Below are 19,347 nucleotides of genomic sequence, written 5' to 3' on the forward strand. Positions count from 1 at the left end.
AGCCTCAGGCCTGCTGACACACTGGAACTACTCAGGGGAATCGCATATTTCCATTTCTAAAGGGTGTACACCAAAGGATAGGTCCAGAACGCTTCTTAAAGGCAAAGCTGTGCGGCTGGTGCTGGGAGGAGCAGGCAGCATTGTCTGTGAGGGCTTCAGCACATGAAGAGTGATAGAGGAGGCTGGGAGCATTGCAGCTTTAAAGCTGCTCACAGGCTGCGAGCAGAAGAAAGTAATTTCAGGCAGAATGGTCCTGAGCAGCTTGCAGAGCCTCCACACAGCCTGGGCTGGACTGAGAGCTGGAAAGGGACACTGATCAGAGCAAAAGTTACAGCCTTGTTTTTCTTAATATCGCCCCTGTCCGGAGTGACAGATGTGCAAGAGTTGGTCATCTCCATGGCGAAAAGCACATTTGGTTTGTAAAGCTCTTTGGCTTTGCTTAAATTAATTGGCTAATAAGAACCCAGGAAAGGATTTAAATGCTTTTCCTCACCTCATGGAAACAGCTTTTTAAATGTTTTTTAAAATAAAAGTTAATAATACCTCATACTTCCTATGCAGTACTTTTATCTACACGCAGCTGTTGAGGCAGACTTTAGCTCATTGATCGAGACAAGTCTCACAGGCTGTCTCTAATCATAGAGGATTCAATTAGCTCCTTCCTTAAAAAAGGCAAAAAGGAATTTAGAACAAACAATCAATCAGACTCAGCTGAGGCACTGGCTGCTCCTTCCTCTCCAAGCACCTCTCTGCTGGAAGCATTTTGTCCCAGCACTGATCCAGGACTGCCCTCAGGGAGGCCAGACTCTCACTTGATCTCTGTAACAGAGCGCCCATCACGCATCAAGCTGCTGTTCAGCAGTGGTCCAGAGACTTGTGGTAGCCTTGGAGCAGCTGCAGTTTCCTCCAGGCAGAGCCTGGGGCACCGTGGATACCTACTGGATTCACATCCAACACAATCATAGCTATCCAAAGCTTCCTTTCCGTGCTAGGCAAAATCAGATCAGTCCCCACTTTGGTTAACTCCTCCTCAGTGCCAGTGCCCTCCCCCTCCCAGTGGCTGCAAGCCCCAGGCTGAGCAGCCCCCTGACACGAGGTGTTTGCTGTTCCCAGCCTGCCCTCCACTGGCAGACTGAGAGAGGAACAGCTTCCAAAACAGACCTGAGCGCTTGCTGAGCAGATGGGCATCATCCCACTCCTGTCCCATACAGCAGCCACCAACAGACCCTTTAATACGACCCCTCCCCCCAGAGCAGGACGGAGAAGGTACAAGGATGGTTCTGGCAGCAAATGAAGGGAGATGAGTAGAAAAAAAACCTGCAAGCTGAGATGGGAGATTAAGCATGGCAAAAGTTATGGAGAGAAGCAGAGAGAGGGGAGGAGGATGGACATTTTGGGGTAAACAAGAACAGATCCAGGACAAACTTGGATGCCAATCCTGAATAGATGGCTGGGAGAAAAGGGGATCAGGTAGAGAGGGATGGGGGGGGGTCTTACCAACTGGTGGTATTCATACAGGCATCAACACAGCTGCAAAGGGCCCAGTGCTCCCTGCCCCGAGATGAGATGAAGCACACACAGAGAGGTTGTGCTCTGGAGTGGCAGCTCCCAGTTCCCAAACCATCACAGTTCCCTCTTCCCAAACACTGCAGGACCACACAAGCAAGAAGTAGGAAACTCCAGCATAGCCCGTACTCGTATTTAATTGTGAGGACAGGACAGACTGGGGCAGGCAGGTATGGTGGTGTGGAAGCACAGCTAGAAGAGCAGACACACCCTGCCTTCACAAGAGACAGAAGTCATTTTAAGGATTAACCCTGCTGAAAGCATAAAAACAAACCATTAAAAAAAAAAAAAGAAGAATAATTAATCCCAAACCAGAGTTTTCTCTGGAACAGATGTTTCTGCTTGGCCTCCAAAGACTGGAATCAGACATTGCTGCTAAGGCTGCTTCACATCAGACACAATGCAGAGAATTCACATAGCGCAAGTCAAGTGTTTAACATGGACATCTCAGTTCAGAGGCCCAGCTCCTGCAGCAGAGATGGGGAGGGCTCTTTTGCAGGAAGGGGCACAGAGCACATGAAGTCAGGCTGTCACGGACACAACTCTCTGGAGGATTTTCTCCCTTCCAGGCAAGTTGCCTCCCATATTCAGGACACAGATATCACAGCAGGAAAGTTCCTAGAGTTGCTCTGTGATCCCAAGGTGCTGAGTATGCTTAAGCAAAAGCAAACCAAGCCCTTCATTGCCACTTTCCCACCTATTTTATACAGGAAAGAAGGTGCACAAAACAAGGCTGCATCCATGAAAGGTGGAAGTAAGAGATCCAGAAAACCGTTCACAAGATAGCAGGGTTCACTCCTGTCCTTCACCATGGAGCAAGGCCACAAGGACATACATGGCTGCACCCATGCTGGAAGAGGAGAATCAGTCCCAGACAGTCATCTCATCTCCCTGTGAGAGAAAAGGGCTCTCCAAGAGAGGACAGGTCCAGGATATCCCCCCACCTACTGCACAAACCCGGGACACATTCAAAAGTACAGACAATAAATTAAGATCAGGAGGGGGGAAAAAAAAAAAAGTCAGCGTGTATAATATATGTATATATATGTATATAATGTGCGTGTGATTGTGGAAAATAGAAACGTCAACCTCAGGAGAGAGCAAGGCATAGTAGAAACACATCCCTATCCCTCTCCTGAGCCCAGCTCTACCCTGCTTCCCTGATTCACAGCACAAACATGACACCAATGGGCCATGCAGGGGTAGGGGCTGCACCCGGCACCCAGCTTCCCTCTGCCAGTGCCAGGAAGGAGCTGGCTGCATGGTGGAGGAGTGGGGAAAAGAGCTCAGCAATGGTCCCTTCATGGGCTTCATAACAAAGGATTGCTGCGGGCAGGAAAAGGGAGGGAAAGACAGGAAAAGCAAAATGGAATGGTAGGGGCACCCCACCCCTCCCAAACTGGCCAGGGCCCTGCCCCTCCTGTGGCATGGGACCATCACCACGGTACCAAGTAAAAAATAAAGCCATAATGAGTTTATGCTTTGGTATGTAACCATCTCCCTCCCCTGATCCCTGCTGCATTCCCTCAACCCATGATCTGTAAAACTTGTCAAACAAAAATCTTTAGTGTGCCTTTATACCCACTCCTTGAACCCTTCCTTCCCCAGTGCCTGCCCTGCCCTTCTTCCCCCAGCATGATTTGGGGAGCTGCCTTGCTTGAGCCCCACTGTTACAGCTTCTGCTGTCCCGACTGGATCCTGTCAAACGCCTCCTGGTCCAAGGGCAGGTAGCGGCCTTGCCTGCAGTCCAAGAAGTACAACTTGTCCTTCACCAGCGTGGGGTCAAAGCCCTGCTTACGCAGCTCCATCTTCTGGAATTTGTAGGTGCCTGGCACATGAGGAAAGAAAAGGGAGCAAGGGGCTGTTGGCTGCACGCACTTCCACCTACGCCCTGCTGTGTGGCAACATGTCTTGTTGCCAAACCACGGAGCTCTGTGCAGTGCCGAGAGGCATCTCAGCATCAGCTGCCATCCTGAGCCTTGCATTCCCACGTCTCCAAACCACCAGAGGAGCTGGTAGGACCAAGGGCTCATAGGGCAGACACAGTCTGACCCAACACCGACCCCGCTGCAGATCAGCCCCTGTACCCACACACACCCTGTGCACCAGGGAGCACAGTGCCCTCCCCCACGCTCCCCCAGCTACATCCCCTGTGACAGCACAGATGGTGGCTCACTTGTCTTGGAAACCTCGTGCAGGAACCGCAGGAAGACAGGCTGTGCATACAGCGGCAGGGCCTTCTTCAGCTGGCTGACAAAGCTCTCCAGGTCACAGGAGTTCTCTGGGTCGGCGATGGCTGCCATTCCTGCCTTTCCTTCAATGCCTGAGAGGCAGAAAAGAAGGGAGAGTTCTTAGGCATGCTGTCCTTGCAGCACCACTTCTGTTTGCTCCACATCACCGAGGCCTCTGGCACATTCCTGCTTTGTACAGAGCACCAAACATCCAGCTGTGTCACCACCCTGCAGCCACGGCTACCAGTGACTCCCTACAGTCATGGCCATCTCCTCCCAGAGGAGGCACGTGCAGCCTATACCGAAAGGACTCAGGGTCCTTCCAAACCAGCCAGAACCAGGGCAAACCTCTGCCCGAGGAAGGGAACCCTTTGGCTCCTGCTAGTCACATCCCCAGTCGTCTCTTCCCAGCTCACAAGGAGCCTCTGTCCAACCTCCTGTGAAAGGACACCATCTGGACAAGCAAGACATACCCCCAAGTACTGCAGCCTGTCTGCTGCCACTGTCCTCCCCGCCCTTCTCTGTTACCTGGGATCTCCACCCCATAGACAACCACGTCTGTCAGGTTGAGGATGCGGCTCAGTGTCCCCTCCACCTCCGTAGTGGAGACATTCTCTCCCTTCCAGCGGAACGTGTCTCCGGTGCGGTCCCGGAAGTACATGTAGCCGTATTTGTCCATCACCAGGACATCCCCTATGGGAAAGCGACAGATTTGCAAAAAGAAAATGAGGTGTGAGATGAGCTGAGTGCTTCCAGAGCATCTCAGCACAGCGGCACCAGCCTGGGACATCCCTGAGCCCACCCAAGTACCCCTCTCCTCTCAGCAGAGGCCAAGGCCCTACTCGCCTACCTGTGAGATAGGCAGCATCCCCTTTTGCAAGCACATCCCTGGCGATTTTCTTGCTGGTGGCTGACTGATTCAGGTAGCCATCGAAGTGCTGCAGGGGGTTGCTCTTGACAATGCGGCCCACCAGCTGCCCTGGCTCCCCTGCAGGGAGAGGAGAAGGGGTGAATGGAGGGAAGCGACCACTCACGCCCAAGAAAAAATGGTGTTTAACAGGGTTGGCTTGATTGAACAAAGCAAGGGCTCCAATCTAACTAAATTACCATGAAGTGCATGACAAAAGATCCACACAAGGCTGAGGAGATGCATTCCCTGTGGTTGCCCTCACCTGGTTTGCAGCGGATGCAGACGCCATCCGGCCCCCGGATCAGCTCCATGGTGTCTTCATCCACCTTCACCAAGCCAATGGGGTACACCCCTGGCAAAATCCTGCTGTTGAAGCCACAGGACCCAACCTAGGATAGAAGGCACTCAGAGCCACATGTAGCAGGAACATCTCTCCTGCTCCAAGCTGGCACCACAGCAGCAGTCAAAACCCTGCAGATGGATCTTAACGCATGCCATTCTTGGAACGAGGAACCTGCAGCAAATGGCCCTGCTGGGTTTCAACCCCTGCCAGGCCAGCAGGCAGCCCCTGGGCCATGGGGGGGGTGGCAGAGCCTTACGTTATTGTCGAAGTTCCCCAGGCTGCAGTTGCACTCAGTGGCCCCGTAGAATTCAGCCACCTGGGCAATGCCGAAGCGGGCCATGAACTCTCTCCAGATGGAAGCCCGCAGTCCATTGCCCAGCGCCATGCGCACCCGGTGCTGCCGCTCCACCTCCTGGTAGGGCTGGTTCAGCAGGTAGCGGCAGATCTCCCCAATGTACTGCACAATCTAACAGGGGCAAAGAGAAAGGACATGTTAGGAGCCTCCGCAACAGCCTGGGATATTTCAGGTGCTCTTTGGGGTGGGCAGAAATGGAACAACAAGCATGGAATTCCCTAAAGAGGACGTGGTATTATCCCGGGGTCCTGCCAGCTTGTCCCATGCCCACCCACCTCTGGCAAACTCACTCCTCCAGCTTATATAACCTATCCAAGACGTGGTTAATAATGAAGCATGGGAAACATGGAATGAAGGCTGGAGGTGGGAAGGATACGGCTCCACCACTTTGGAAGATATTTCAGGACAGACAGGCAGAACGAGTCCATGTCTTTCCTTCTTGCAGCAGCTGGGCTCACCCTAATCAACACATGGGCACGTGGCCTCACCGTACAGTTGTACTTCACGCAGTCCTCCCAAAAGTGTGAGGCTGAGAACTTCTTGCGGATGACAACGGTCATGCCCTGCAGCAAGCACTGCCCGATCCCCACGATGTTCCCTGCAGAGAGGCAGCCAGGAAAGTTCTCAGTACCCAGAGATCCCACCTGGCCAGAATGAGGCGGGGGCCACATGCTGCACTCAGCAGGTGGGCGTTCATCTGGTCAAAGCCTCCAAGACCCCAAGGCAATGTGACAGTGGCATGTGGGGTAGTGCACTGCACCTAGACATCCCACCATGCCTCAATCAGCAGGGTGGACACTGCTTCCCCTTCCTCAGCCCTTTTCTCATGAGGCAGCAATACAATGCAGCTATTCCAAAGGCAGGCCAAGGGCCGGGATAGTCCTCCCCGCACACAGTCCCAACTCCAGAAGTCAGCCAGATCAGTTCCTGGTTCCCAGATAAAGAGGTCACACGCTGCCAGCAGCAGCCAGCTCTTCTTTGACACAAAGATCACCGCGGCACCAACCCCCAGCCTGAGCTCTGGGCTTGGCAGAGGGGAAGCAAAGTTCAGGCAAGCAAAGTCCCAAGGGCACACGTTACCTGCAGCATGGTAAAGTGGGAGGCAGTCGTACATCACATCGTCGGGTCTCATGCGAAAACCGTAAAAGACCAAGCTGGCCATGCGGAAATACCTGGGGCGGGGGAACCAAGGGGCATGTCAGAAGCAGGGCAGGGGCTTGGAGCCCTCTTCCTCCCCCAGAGCTCCTGCCCAATGCCTTACCTGCAGTTCACCACAATAGCAGCCTTGGGCATTCCCGTAGTACCAGAGGTATAGATATAGAAGAGTTTATCTAGGGAGGAATGAGGAGACAAGGTCACACTGCACCTGATCCAGGAGGAGCTGGCTGAAGCAGAAGGTGGGGACAAGTCTAAGTGTACTCTGCTCATGTCAAAACAAATTTTGTTATGTGATCATGAACGTGCTGGGTTCACCCCATGCCTGTTTGAACACATGGAGCGTATGTGGCACTGCAGCACATGCAGCCAGGCTTCAGCCCCTCTTCAAACATTCCAGGCTCTGCTGCTGAACTCTGCCCTGAGCATGTTGTCAGTGTTGTGACCAGATGATCCACAGAACCACCACGAGTTCGGCTCCCAAAAGCTGAAGCTGACCACTTACCAAGAAAGCCCTTCTCAGGGGGATCTGGCTGGTGTCGAAGCGCTGCCTGCAGGAGGGGATCCAGGTGCTTTGCACCAGAAAGTGCAGACTCAAGGCTTCCTTCTCCTGACCAGAAGAGATGGACAGACTTCTTCATGGAGGGCTGCACCTCCTTCATAGCTGAGAAAGTAAAGAGTAGAGGTGGAGAAAGAGCACCAGGTGAGCACAGCACAGTGATGCCCTATCCTTGCAGGCAGCCTCGGGAAGACAATACCCCAGGTAGCTGCACCCTCACTGTGTGCAGCAGAATCCCAAAAGGCCTGACAACCCTCCCAGGCAGATGTTGCTCCTAATGTCAAACAGCTGGGACTACAGCACAGGCATCTACAGAGACTTGAAGATCCTGTTCTCCACTTCTTCCCTGCCAAAACCTTGTGGTTCTGAGAGGTCTTTCGACATCATCAGCCACAGGGGCGTAGGCTGAAATATGAAGTCAGGTGCTGCAATATTGTGGCAAACAGCGTGGAGAGCAAGGGAGGCTCGTCCCTCCCATTAGGGCAGGCCTGGCACAGCACAGGGCTTGTAGTGCACAGACACGAGAGGAACCTCTAGCACAAGGAAGGATCCTCATATCCACATGGTCCTCACAGAGAGCACTGAACCCACCCACCTCTGCCTACTAACAGAAAAAACCCAGATCCAATTCCTCAACAATTCAGCTGCACACACTCTTTGAGACCCTGCTCTATTCCCTGCAGGAAAGGAATACTGAACCCACAGAGCCCCCTCTTTGCTCAGAGCCCCCTGAAACATCTGCCTGCAGCTCACCTTCCATCATTTCCACTCCAAAAACCACAGCCTTGGAGTTGGAGATGGTGATACAGTGCAGCAAGGCCTCCATGCGTAGGTTGGAATTCACCAGGGCCGTCTCCACCCCGATCTTGGCCAAACCGAGCCACAGCCCCACATACTGATTGCGGGACTCCATGAACAGAGCCACCACGTCACCGGAGCGGAAGCCTTGGCCATGGAAGAAATTGGCCACTTGGTTGGAGTACTCATCCAGCTGCCGGAAGGTCCAGCTCTCTCCTGTGCCTTGGAAGATCAGTGCTGTTTTCTCTGGATACTTGCTCGCGGTTCTCTGGAAGATCTTGGCGATGGTGTTCTTCTCTCTCACGTGTCTCCACACCTGCCACTTCACCCGCAGCAGGACCAGCCCCGTGCTGCCAAAATCAAGGGAACAAGAGGCAAGCTGCTCAGTGACCCCTGCAAAACCATTTCCTCCAGCAAAGACAGCACGGCACAGAGACCTTGCCAGGAACTCAAATAGTCCAGCACTGCTCCGGGTGTTACTTTTGATGAGCAGCAGCTCTGGGTGCTTCCCTGAAAAGCATGGATACAGGCAGAGCCCCCCTGCAAAGGTACTTATGGCCACGAGGGCAGGGAGAGGTGTTTTGGAAGGCCGCAGACTGGGATGTCCTCACTTTAAAGGAGCACCCTGAAGCCTCAGGTGCCCTCCAAAAGGTGCCACTACTGTCCCACACACAGATCTTTGCCAGGAGCTGGCACAGCCTGGTACCGGCTCACAGACACCCCTGCCCAGACAAGCCGGTGCTACGCCAGCAGTTTTAGGGACAGAATAAAGTACAAGGACGATCAGAAGACTTCAGAGCTCAGCTGAAATCTATATTTCCTGGGAAAACTTTGCCCCAGAGTTTGGAGCCTTCAGGGCACAGCAGAAGATGATGATCTCCTTCCAGCTGGGCCAGCTGCCAGCAGAGAGCTGGGGCTGTGCTCACACACCCCAGTGCACAGCGGAGCCACCCCAAACAAGACACCTACGTGACATCCCTTCGTATTGTCTTGATGAAGATGAGGAAGAAATCCCATCCCCCTGATCCCAGGTAGAAGATGAAGAGAGCAGGGATGGCCTGGGCCCAAGACAGCTCCAGGCTGACCCTGAAGAACAGCAGCAGGGCTGCGAAGGCAGCCAGACGCAGCATCTTGGCCTGTGGAGAGAGAGAGAAAGCAACAAACATCAACCTACGCACACTGAACATGGAGACACCCACAAGCAGGGGATGCATTAACAGCTCCCAGTTCCACGGACAAGGCCCAGAGTCACCATTCCTCCTGGCAGCAGAACGTAACCCAGCAGGTTGTTAACAGACCCTGCCCATGGGCTCCAGTTCAGCCACTGGCACAGCGTGGCACTGCGTAGAGCCCACCAAAAGCCTGGCTGTTCCTCTCTGCAGATCCATGGCCTGCACACCAGCCAGGGGACATGGACACATCCCTAAGGGTTAGATGTAGGATGAGACTGCCTCACAGGTGTGACTGTAGCTGTGCAGGAGACCCCATACAATGCCAGGCAGGGCGAGCTCAGCTCTCACTCCCAGCCCAGGACAGCCCAGATCCAAATTCCTCCCTGCCCCAAGGATGCCTACAGCCCAGCTGTCCCACACCTACAGCACCAACATGTGTCCAGGACAGATGCTGGGCTGCAGAGCTCAGTCTGACACTGCTCCAACGGGAAGAGGAAACTCCATTTTCGGAGCTTTGCCTGTGTTTGTAAACCCGTGTCAGAGAGCAGCTTCCTGGCCTGGAGGCACGGCCGGGCGGGTGATGGCCATGAGGCACAACAAGGGCTGTTCCATCTGCTGGGTGCACCCAGGCCCCATCCCCAAACCTTCTGATGGGCTTTTTGATCTCTGACTTGACTGCTCCTAGCCGCAGCTCCAGGACTCACAGGTGACCATGATTTAGCAAAGGCTTTTCTCAGGCAGCAGCAGGCAGAGGACAGACAGTGACATGACCTCAGCACAGTGCCGGCTCCTAGATAACACCGCTCCTTCCTGGCACGGCCTCAGAGGAATGACATTTTGGCCCAATTCCCCCTTTCCCTTTTGCAGATGATTCCCTGCTCTGAGACTGGTACTGCTGGGAGCCACACTGCCAGACACAGCGCTGCCCCACGTCAGATGGCATCCGAGCACATCGCCCAGCCACCCTGTACCCAGGCTGTGACCTCAGAGCAGGCAGGGATGGTCCCAAGCCCACAACACGGGGACGTGCCACAGCTCTGACCCAGACATCCCACTCCTGCCCCTTCCCGAGCAGCTCAGTGTCTCCCAGCACAGCCCCAGCGGCTGGGGGGACGCGCCGTGCGGGCGGCGATACGTTCCACCGCCCGCACCGAGGCAGGCAGGCCCGGGCAGGCGTCCGCCATCCGCCCCCACGTCCGGCACCCAGCGGCTGACGGCACGGCCGGGGCCGAACGCGGAGCGCGCGGGGACACCGGGACGGCCGCCGCCCAACCGAGCGCTGCCCCCGCGGCCGCCCCCGCGCCCACCACGCGCGGCGCCGAGGCACGCGGCCGGGCCCACGCCGGGCGGCTCCGCGAGGGGGGGGGGGAGCGGACGGGAGGGACGGCGGCGGTCAGGCCGCACGGCGGGCACGCGTTGGGCGGGGGGGGCACCGCGCATCCGCCGCAGAGCCCGGAGCTCCAGGCCGGCGCCGCAGCCCCCGGCGCAGAGCGAACAGCGCAGCCCGCGCGGCTCTGCCCGGCTCGGGGGCGGCACCGGGACCCTCCTGCCCGCCGCCGCAGCCCCCGCCGCGCCTCGCCCTGCCCGAAACCGGCCCCGCAGCGCTCGGTGTCGGAGCCGCGCCGCCTCCACGGGGCGCCTCGCGGAGCGGCCAAACCCCCCGCCGAGCCCCGCACCCGCCTCGGGAGCCCCTCCGAGCCGCAGGGGGAGGCCGCGGAGAGGGAGAAGGGGGCGAGCGGCGCGCTTACCGGGCTCCAGCGCGTTCCAGTGCGGCCCGGCCACCTGCACCGCCGCCGGGAGCGGGGCCGGGAGCTGGGAGCGGGGAGCTGGGCCCGCCCGCCGCTGCGGCACGGGGCGGGGCGGGGCGGGACGGAGCGCTGCGTGCGGCCCGCCGGGAGCTGTAGTCCCAGCCGGAAGCTGTAGTCCCAGCCGGCGCCGCCTCTACGCCGCGAGGCTCCGGCAGCGCTGCGGGGCGGGCGCTCCTCGGCAGCTCGGCCGCTGCTCCGCGATCCGCTCCCAGCTCCGCTCCCCGATCCGCTGCCGGCGGCGCCGCGTGCGGGGCGGGGCGGAGCGCTGCGCGACGGGAAGAGGCGGCGGAGGAGCCGGGGTTGTCCGACGGCTCTGTGGCGCAATGGATAGCGCATTGGACTTCTAGCGCGGCGGTGACGGGAGTCATTCAAAGGTTGTGGGTTCGAGTCCCACCAGAGTCGCATTTTGCCCGAGGGCGCCGCTTCCCGCAGCCCGCACGGATCCGGCCCGGCCCCGCACGGCGGATGGACGCGGGCCGGGCGGCGTTTTGAAGGCGGGCGGAACGGTGCGGGGCTCAGCCGGCACTGCCCGCACCGGGCGGGGGAGGGAGGCCGCTGTGCAGTGCTGTGCAGTGCTGTGCAGTGCAGTGCTGTGCAGTGCTGTGCTGTGCTGTGCAGTGCTGTGCTGTGCTGTGCTGTGCTGTGCTGTGCAGTGCAGTGCTGTGCTGTGCTGTGCTGTGCAGTGCTGTACAGTGCTGTGCTGTACAGTGCTGTGCTGTGCTGTGCTGTGCTGTGCTGTGCTGTGCTGTGCTGTACAGTGCTGTGCAGTGCTGTGCTGTGCAGTGCTGTGCTGTGCTGTGCTGTGCTGTGCTGTGCAGTGCAGTGCTGTGCTGTGCTGTGCTGTGCTGTGCTGTGCAGTGCTGTACAGTGCTGTGCTGTACAGTGCTGTGCTGTGCTGTGCTGTGCTTTGGAGCGCAATAATCGCCTCCTCGTCCCGATGCGGCACCGCAGCCAGCAGCACGGCCGGCATTTCTGGCATAGAAACGGCCCAGCGTCACCGCTCCAAAAAAAAACCAGTCCGCGGTGATGTGGCAAAACCGGGAGGCGAAGCTGCCCGACCTCCCGCATCCGGACCCGGACACGTCACCTCCCGTGGGCCGGAACCATCCCCGAACGGTGACACGGCGCGTCTGCCGGCGCCCTGCTGTCCCTGCACGGGGGGGGGGCACAGCCCAGCGCTGGGGCGGCACATCGTGACGGCTCGTGGAATCCCGGACCCGAAAAGAGCCGAGTTCTCACGTCACATCTCCCCACCAGGCGGGGAGGGAGGGAGGAGGGAGAACGAAGCGCAGCTCCAACACGGGTTTTATTGAGCAAGAAGGAATTACAACAGCAAAACCCCCCCGCACGCGGCCCCACCTGCCTCGTGGCTCCGCCCCGGTTCTGCAAGCAGAACCATCAACCCACACTGCGAGCAGCGCCCGGATGCAGGGCAGCATCCAGTCCTGTTCGGCCCCGGCATGCCATGAGTCTGCTGTGTCTGCGCTCACTCCCAACCCAGCTAAACCCAGCTGCAAAAGCACGGCAGGACTTGGCCACCTCTCCACCCGCTGACACACAGCAGTGGGGGTCACATTCTGTAGAGCACGGGGAGGTCTCTCCCAACAGGGGGCTGCCAGTTCTTGACAGGAGAAAACTCAGCACCAGGTCGGCACCAGCAGAACAACATCGTGCTCCTGCGGCACCAGGAGACGGAGCGGTGCAGGGAACGGCTGCCGACGGGGGATCCCCGTATTCCTCCCCCCTCACAGCATGAGCTCTCACACACGGACAGACGGAGGAGAGAAGATGCCAATTTCCTCCCTCAGGGACTCCACGCTCTGCTCCCAGCGCTGCTCATAATAGACACAGAGGACACAGCTGGCGTTGCTCCCGCTCTGGACAGCCCATGGAAGCAGCTCAGTGGCCAGAACCTGCAGCTTTCTGCAACAAAGGGCACAGAAGACAATGGTTTTCATTTCCACATTTGGTTTTCTATTTCTTCTTCCAAGTCCCTGCTCCAGATGCAAACTCTACATCCCCGCACCCTTCCAGCACTCCTGCTTAACTCACAGGGAAAACTGAGGCATGGGATGGGACTCTGCATGGGAAGGTTACAGCAAACCCAGGACCAGCGCTCAAGCTAACATGCTAACACGGATCCTCATCAGACAGCATGGGTGCCTACCTTGCATTGAGACGAACGGGGCCAAAGGCTGCTCCCAGCACACACATGGGCAGCCCCGTCTGGACGGCTTCGAACCATTTCACCACGACCTCACCTGGCAGGAAGCAGAGCACAGTGAGCAGGCACAGGGCATGGTCCCACATTGGGATGGGAGCCCTGCGTTACCCCCCAGCAGCAGCACCTCTTGTTGCTGCCCCACAAGCAAGGCTGGGCTCCTGGAGATCTTTAGCGATGCAACTGCTAAATGAGGATCTCCCCGGGTATCTTTCCCCATCTCCCAGCATGGAAAAGCCCATTTTCAGCCACTGTCACATCTGAGCCAGAACCTTCCAAGGGACCAGAAATGCTGGTTCCTGCTGGCTCACCAGCAAGGCTCAACTTGTGACTTGGAGTCAGACACAAAACGAGGGGAAAGGACACGGGGATGCACGGATAAGGAGCAACCAGGAAACTCTTGTGCCAAAACCCATCTCTGGGCAGCACGAAACGCAGCAGCTCACCCAGCATGTTGGTGGGCATGCCCAGCAGGGTGTGCATCAGGTCATGTACTTCTCGGTACCGCTGGATCACGTATGCCAGTTCTTCATCATCCACAAACTTGGCTGGCATGCGGGTGTCTGGAGAAACCTTCTGCAAGGGCAGAGAGGTGCAGGTCAGCCAGAACTCGAAGCTTCTGATCTCAATCTTTAACACACAGCAATGCAGAGCTCGCCATCAGCGTATCTCTCAGCCCCTATTGCTGTGGGTATCATTTACACACATCAAACACACGGGCTGCACAGCACCGAGGATGCATCACATCCCAACCTCTCAACTCCCACCAACTCCTTTCATTTCCTCCAGCTGCCCTATGGGCTTCTCCACGGCCACAACCTCCCTCTACATCTCATCTGTGCTCCTGGCACAGCCACCCTCCACAGTGCGATCCCAGGCTCACATTGTCCTCCAAGAAGTGGACGTATTCACGGCCCAACGTGCCGTCCGGCAGCCCCCGCAGCCGGGCCATGTCCAGCGTGGAGAGGCGGATGCGAGGCCGCTCCCTGGAACAGAAAGCACTGAGCATCATGTGGGATCCACGCACTGGGGGTGCTGGGCAGATGGAAACCTGGAAAGCCCTCCCTGCCCTTCTCAGCGCAGCCCCTAAGTGACACAGAAGACACAGAAGCAAAAGCCATCAAGTCTTATCTCACAGCTTGGGGAGATGCCGTGGGTGGTGGAATGAAAACGTGGAGGTGCCTATGGAGAAGACAAAGCAGTGGGGGTGGAGTCCCCAAGGGAGGAGATGCTGCAATGGAGAGACAACAGGGACAACACCGCATCCACATGAAGAGAGACAGCACCTGCCAGTGGCAGCAGAGCAGAACAGACTGTGATGCTGAAACAGCCCGAGGGCTCCGTGCTGCTGCCCTGGGACCTGCTGCAGGGCTCTGCTGTGTGCTGAGTACAGAGCAAAACCCACAGCTGGGAGCCTCAGGGCTGACATGCCTGAGCTCCTCACAGGGCAGCAGTGTGGGGCTCTCCTTTACAGGGCCCAGGGACACATCCGGACCTGTGGGGTGGACGGATGGGGTCTGACAGAGGGGCAGAGGTGGGGGGCTGGGGCTGGAGGACGCACTGGAGGATGCGGTAACCTTCGGGGTCATTCCTCATCCTGTCTCGCAGCTTGGGCAGGGCAAGGCAGCCCGTGGTCTCGCCGAGAACTGCCACCATGTCTGAAAGAGAGAGCGCACAGTGACACCAGCTGCACCATCCCTGCATTCTTGCATTAGTGATGGGGACCCCGAGTGCTGCAGGCAGGCAGAGCTCTGCTTGGCAGGGGCTCACAGGATCATTCAGGTTGGCAAAGCCCCCTCAGACCCCCAAGTCCAACCCTGGCCCACCTGCCGTGCCCACCCACCGCCCCTCAGTGCCACACCTCCCCCATTCCTAACACCTCCGGGGTGCTGACCCCAGCTGTGCAGCGCAGCACCGCTCCTTCTGAGAACAACGTTCCCTTATACCCAACCTGAGCCCCCCCAGCACAACGTGTGGCCATCACCTCCCATCCTACCGCTGTTCCCAGGAGCAGAGGCTCCGTGCCCATCCCCACGCACCGTGCCTGTAGGGGTCCCACAGCGCGGCGCACGCCGAGCCGGCCGCCAGCAGCGCTTTCTGCAGCGGGCTGGTGGGGATGTGCCCGGGGTACAGCGGGACGCGCCCCGCCGGCTGCTCTTCCTCCTCCTCATCGTCCTCCTCAGCGCGGGGCACGGCGCGGCCCAGCCCGGCTCTGCCTGCGGGGAGCGGAGCTCAGAGCCGCGGCAGCCTCGGGCCGAGCGGCCGTTCCCTTACCCGGGGTTCCCTTACCCGGAGCTCCGCGCACCGCCCGCAGCAGCGCGGCCCGCACCGCCGCCCCCCGCAGCATGGCGCAGCCCCGGAAGCGGCGGGGCGGGGCGGGATGGCGGCGGTTCCTGCGGGGCTGTTCGCGGTGTACAAAGCGCCGGGGGTGGCGTGGAACCGCGTGCGGGATGCGGTGGAGACGCGGCTGCTGCGCGGTGAGCGGAGCTCCAGGATCCCCCCCCGACCCCCCGTGGGCACACGCGGCTCGCTCTGTGGCTCCGTGCTTATTCTCCCGTTCCTTGCAGAGCTCAACGCGGCCCCAGCGCGGCCTCCGCGGAGCCGCATCCGTTTCCTGCCCGCTGATAGCGCGGGGCCGCCGGGCTTGGTGGCCGTGCGGGTGCCGGTGTTGGCCGAGCACCGCCTGGGTGAGCGCCGGGAGCGGCGGGGGGCGGGGGGCGGCCGGGAGGGGCCGTGCTGACCGCCGTGTCTGTCCGCAGTTCGAGGGCCCCGCTTCACGCAGCTGAAGATCGGCGCCGGGCACCGGCTGGACGTGAAGGCATCGGGGGTGTTCGGTGCGAGGTTGGGTGGGAGGCACCTTAAGGCGGCCCCGCTGTGCCGGCCGCACGCGGCTCCCGGCTGAGCGCTGGGCAGTAACACGTGTGAGGCCGGCACGGCTCTAAGGGCGACCCGCATCGTGCGTTGCAGTGCTCGGCGTTGGCCACGGGAACAAGCTCCTCAGCCACATGCACAACTGCCACCTGGGCAAGGTAGGTGCTGCGCCGGCACCTGAACCAGCCCTGGGACGGGTTCTGAGTCTCGGTGCCACCCGGAGCGGTCCGGGACGGGCTGATGGCTGCACTCTGTTGTTCTGAGCCTTCCTTTGACGGCTGACACCCTCTGCTTTTCTTGGAGGTTTACACAGTGAGGGGGCAGTTCGGTAAAGCTACCGAGGACTTCTCAGACACCGGGAAGCTGATAGAGAAGACAACGTTTGGTAAGAAACTGAATCAGTGTGTTTGAGGGGGGAAAAAAAACCTCAACAGAACACTAAGCAAACAGCACTGCAGCTGGACAGCAAGGCCAGGTAAAAGGCACAACAAAAGGCAATGCTCCAAGTGCTTCCTGGCCTCTCTTTATGCACGTACCACGTTAAGGTGCCTTCATCCCTAACCCTAACCGCTGCTGACACCGATGGCACCACTCAGGCTGCTGTCCTTCCAGTTTCCAGATGGATAATTGAGGCTTTGTTTCTATCTGCAGATCATATCACGAGGGAGAAGCTGGAACGGATCCTCGCCGTCATCCAAGGAACAAACCACAAGGCCTTGCTGATGTACGTATGTACATGGCTGTGTTTGCCATTACAGCTTGTAAAGGTTCACTGTTCAGTGTCCTTTATGTCTTCTGGCACCTCCAGCTCCAATCGGACCTGCTGGCTGCAGTAGAACTAACACTGATATCTTATGGACGTGGCCAAGCACCTCCCTCCCCACCTGCTGCAAACACAGCATTCAGATGTGTGCAGTTCTGAGAATAACGAGTGCAGCTCTGCTTTAGTTGGGGCTGTATCTGTTTGAAATCCCATTGGAGAGAAGCACTCAGTGTCTGCTCTGTTCCTTTTCTCCTTTTTCCAGGCATTCTAACATCGATATGAAAACACAGGAGGCCTACGAGCTGGCTGTGAAGGGGTTGATTCGCCCCATGGGAAAAAGCCCCCCAATAATCACTGCAATCCGGTGCCTTCAGTTTGCACTGCCTGAATTCCAGCTAGGTAGGACTGGGGCAGAACGGACTGGAGGGAATCTGCTATAAGTTGGTAACATTCATTTCCCTGGTAGCCTGGTCTGGTGGTTGGTGACCCTGCACTCAGCCCCATTGTGGTCCTTTTCAACCCAGGAATCTGTGATTCTGCTGAACTGCTTCTTTCTGCATTAACACGATGGATATCTGCGTTACAAACAAGCTCTGAGCTCTCCCGTTGCTATGCCAATTCTAAAGGGCTCTCTCTGACCTTCCAGAAATCCACTGCTTGCACGAGACCCAGCAGTACCTCCGAAAAGTGGTGCACGAGATTGGGCTGGAGCTGAAATCATCCGCAGTGTGCACACAGGTGCGCAGAACACGCGATGGCGTCTTCACGTTGGACGATGCTCTGCTGAGAACGCAGTGGAACCTGCACAGCATCCAGAACGCAATTCTGAACTGTCAGCTTAGAGTGAAAACTGAGTTAGAGAAAACAATGGGCCATTGGGATGGAGGCGTTCTGCAGGAGATGGATGCTGACACAGCCCACTCTGCTGACAGCTGAGCTCCAGAGGGAACATCACAGCCCAGCTCTGCTGCACTGTAACACCGCCCCGTGCTGACAGAGTGATGGGCGGCAGAAGGAAAGAGGTTAATTGCAGCTCACCTCCACCATTCCTTTAATCAGAGAGCTGTTGTTTCATTGACAGGCTGTATCTTTTTGCAAGGAGTTCATTAATAGCTGGGCCAAAATCCCTGCTGGCTTCGGGATCCTTAGGTTGCTATGGGATGCAGAAACCCCTTCCCAAATTGTTCAGCAGCAGGAAACACAGGCAGCATCTTACAGAGCTGTGTTCCCTTCATTACACGGGTCTATTTGCTCCTTGCAACCAGCAGCACAGCTCCCCTGCTGCACAGGCTTTTATTTTCCCCCTGCTCCCCTGACAAGAGTAGGGCCTTTGCTTTAGCTCTGCTTTCAGAGCCACAAATGAGACTAAAAAGGGCTGCAAGGAGGGAAAGGCAGCAGGGAAACGGCTGTTAGACAGAGTGTGTGCAGCGTGGAAAGGGGGACTGACAGAAAGATGCTGAGAACACAAGGAATAAAACTGAGTGACCTGAAGGGAAAGAGGCAGCTTTGGGGTTCAGCACTACAGCCAAGTACAGCAGCCCTTTAGTTAAGAAAGAAGAAGCTTTGTTTTTGCTGAAGGACCAGGGGTGCTCATAAGGGGCTGTGCCATCCTGCCCTCTGCCATTGCCTCTCTGTGGTTTCCTTTCTGTAACTCCACTTGTTACCTATCAGATCATTGTACGTGGATTAGGCTTCACAGAAATAAGCTTCTTAAATTTCAATTAAAAACGGTGCTGTTGTAACATCCAATGTTTTCCTGCCATCCAACCAGCCAGAGACTTGCTTAATTCTAGATATTCATGCACTCTAGAAAGCAACAGTAATTACTGGTTCTGCTCTTATGAATCTGGGCAAAGATTATCTTCTAGTCTGCCCTTAAGGTACAAGGAGTGCAGGCAGCAGTGGGGCACAGCAGCCACCATGCAGCACTGCTCTGTGCCCACTGCAGAGCCTCACCAAGGGCAGTTTGCTGTCGGCTGCCTGGTTTGTGTGCATCCATCCTTTGTGGACAACATGAGGACGCCATCCCCGACAGCTGCCTTGTGCTAACTGAAGCAGAAACCAGCACTGGTTTAAGCAGGCAGAAGGCCTGCGTGACTGCATTAATGCCAGTGCTACCACAAGGAGGGGTGGGGGGAAGGAAACACGAACCTCTCAGTCCTTAAATAACCTTCCATAGCTTGGGCAGCAGGCTGTGCTTCATCCCACGTGCCCTACACCTTGCACACAGTGCTTCCCAATGAAAACCACATTCCCGGTCACCTTGTCACTGTGTTCTCAGCAATGGCTTTTCTGACCACTTTCTGATAGCCAGGCACTGTGAAGAGAGATTCATTTCTTCCAGATTTAGAAATAACGATGGATAGACTGCAATACAGGCCTGACTGAAAGCAAGGGGGGGAAAAACTGCTTGGCAGGAAGGTCTGGGAAGTAGAAATGGACAAGATACGGAGCTTGAGTGAAGCAGGAACAACAGATGTGGTCAGAGCACTTTATCAGTTGGCACAAAGCAGCCAAACTCGGGTTATACAGCCACCCTCAGTCCTGAGAGGTGACACTAAAACGCTCCTGCTCTCATTGTAACTCTGTGCTTAG

At 57.3% G+C, this 19,347-nt stretch overlaps 3 protein-coding genes and 1 non-coding gene across 6 annotated transcripts; 2 read left to right on the forward strand and 2 right to left on the reverse strand.

Moving 5' to 3' along the window:
- Nucleotides 1-1,685: 1,685 nt before the first annotated feature.
- On the reverse strand, nt 1,686-10,990 carry SLC27A4 (solute carrier family 27 member 4). Its single transcript, XM_072352987.1, has 13 exons — nt 10,838-10,990; nt 8,887-9,053; nt 7,873-8,267; nt 7,066-7,224; nt 6,667-6,736; nt 6,486-6,577; nt 5,894-6,003; nt 5,307-5,516; nt 4,970-5,096; nt 4,648-4,785; nt 4,326-4,490; nt 3,743-3,889; nt 1,686-3,394 (listed from the first exon to the last, which is right to left on the reverse strand). The coding sequence occupies exons 2-13, from the start codon at nt 9,045-9,047 to the stop codon at nt 3,237-3,239; spliced, it is 1,932 nt and encodes a 643-aa protein (XP_072209088.1). The 5' UTR covers nt 9,048-9,053; nt 10,838-10,990; the 3' UTR covers nt 1,686-3,236.
- Nucleotides 10,991-11,206: 216 nt separating this feature from the next.
- Nucleotides 11,207-11,299, forward strand: TRNAR-UCU (transfer RNA arginine (anticodon UCU)). The gene is made up of 2 exons: nt 11,207-11,243; nt 11,264-11,299. It is a non-coding gene; the product is annotated as a tRNA-Arg (tRNA).
- Nucleotides 11,300-12,184: 885 nt separating this feature from the next.
- On the reverse strand, nt 12,185-15,481 carry COQ4 (coenzyme Q4). Its single transcript, XM_072353066.1, has 7 exons — nt 15,408-15,481; nt 15,158-15,334; nt 14,680-14,776; nt 14,002-14,104; nt 13,565-13,694; nt 13,065-13,158; nt 12,185-12,820 (listed from the first exon to the last, which is right to left on the reverse strand). The coding sequence occupies exons 1-7, from the start codon at nt 15,463-15,465 to the stop codon at nt 12,658-12,660; spliced, it is 822 nt and encodes a 273-aa protein (XP_072209167.1). The 5' UTR covers nt 15,466-15,481; the 3' UTR covers nt 12,185-12,657.
- A 10-nt stretch (nt 15,482-15,491) lies between these two features.
- On the forward strand, nt 15,492-18,494 carry TRUB2 (TruB pseudouridine synthase family member 2). Of its 3 annotated transcripts, XM_072353062.1 has the most exons (8): nt 15,492-15,595; nt 15,686-15,805; nt 15,878-15,952; nt 16,086-16,147; nt 16,293-16,374; nt 16,641-16,713; nt 17,015-17,151; nt 17,399-18,494. In XM_072353062.1, the coding sequence occupies exons 1-8, from the start codon at nt 15,499-15,501 to the stop codon at nt 17,686-17,688; spliced, it is 936 nt and encodes a 311-aa protein (XP_072209163.1). In that variant the 5' UTR covers nt 15,492-15,498; the 3' UTR covers nt 17,689-18,494. The 3 variants fall into 3 exon arrangements, with proteins under 3 accessions (XP_072209163.1, XP_072209164.1, XP_072209166.1); XM_072353063.1 differs by lacking the exon at nt 17,015-17,151; XM_072353065.1 differs by lacking the exons at nt 17,015-17,151; nt 17,399-18,494 and adding an exon at nt 16,798-16,932.
- Nucleotides 18,495-19,347: the final 853 nt, after the last annotated feature.

This window comes from Excalfactoria chinensis, chromosome 18 (genome assembly GCF_039878825.1).
Source record: "Excalfactoria chinensis isolate bCotChi1 chromosome 18, bCotChi1.hap2, whole genome shotgun sequence".
Taxonomy (NCBI): domain Eukaryota; kingdom Metazoa; phylum Chordata; class Aves; order Galliformes; family Phasianidae; genus Excalfactoria; species Excalfactoria chinensis.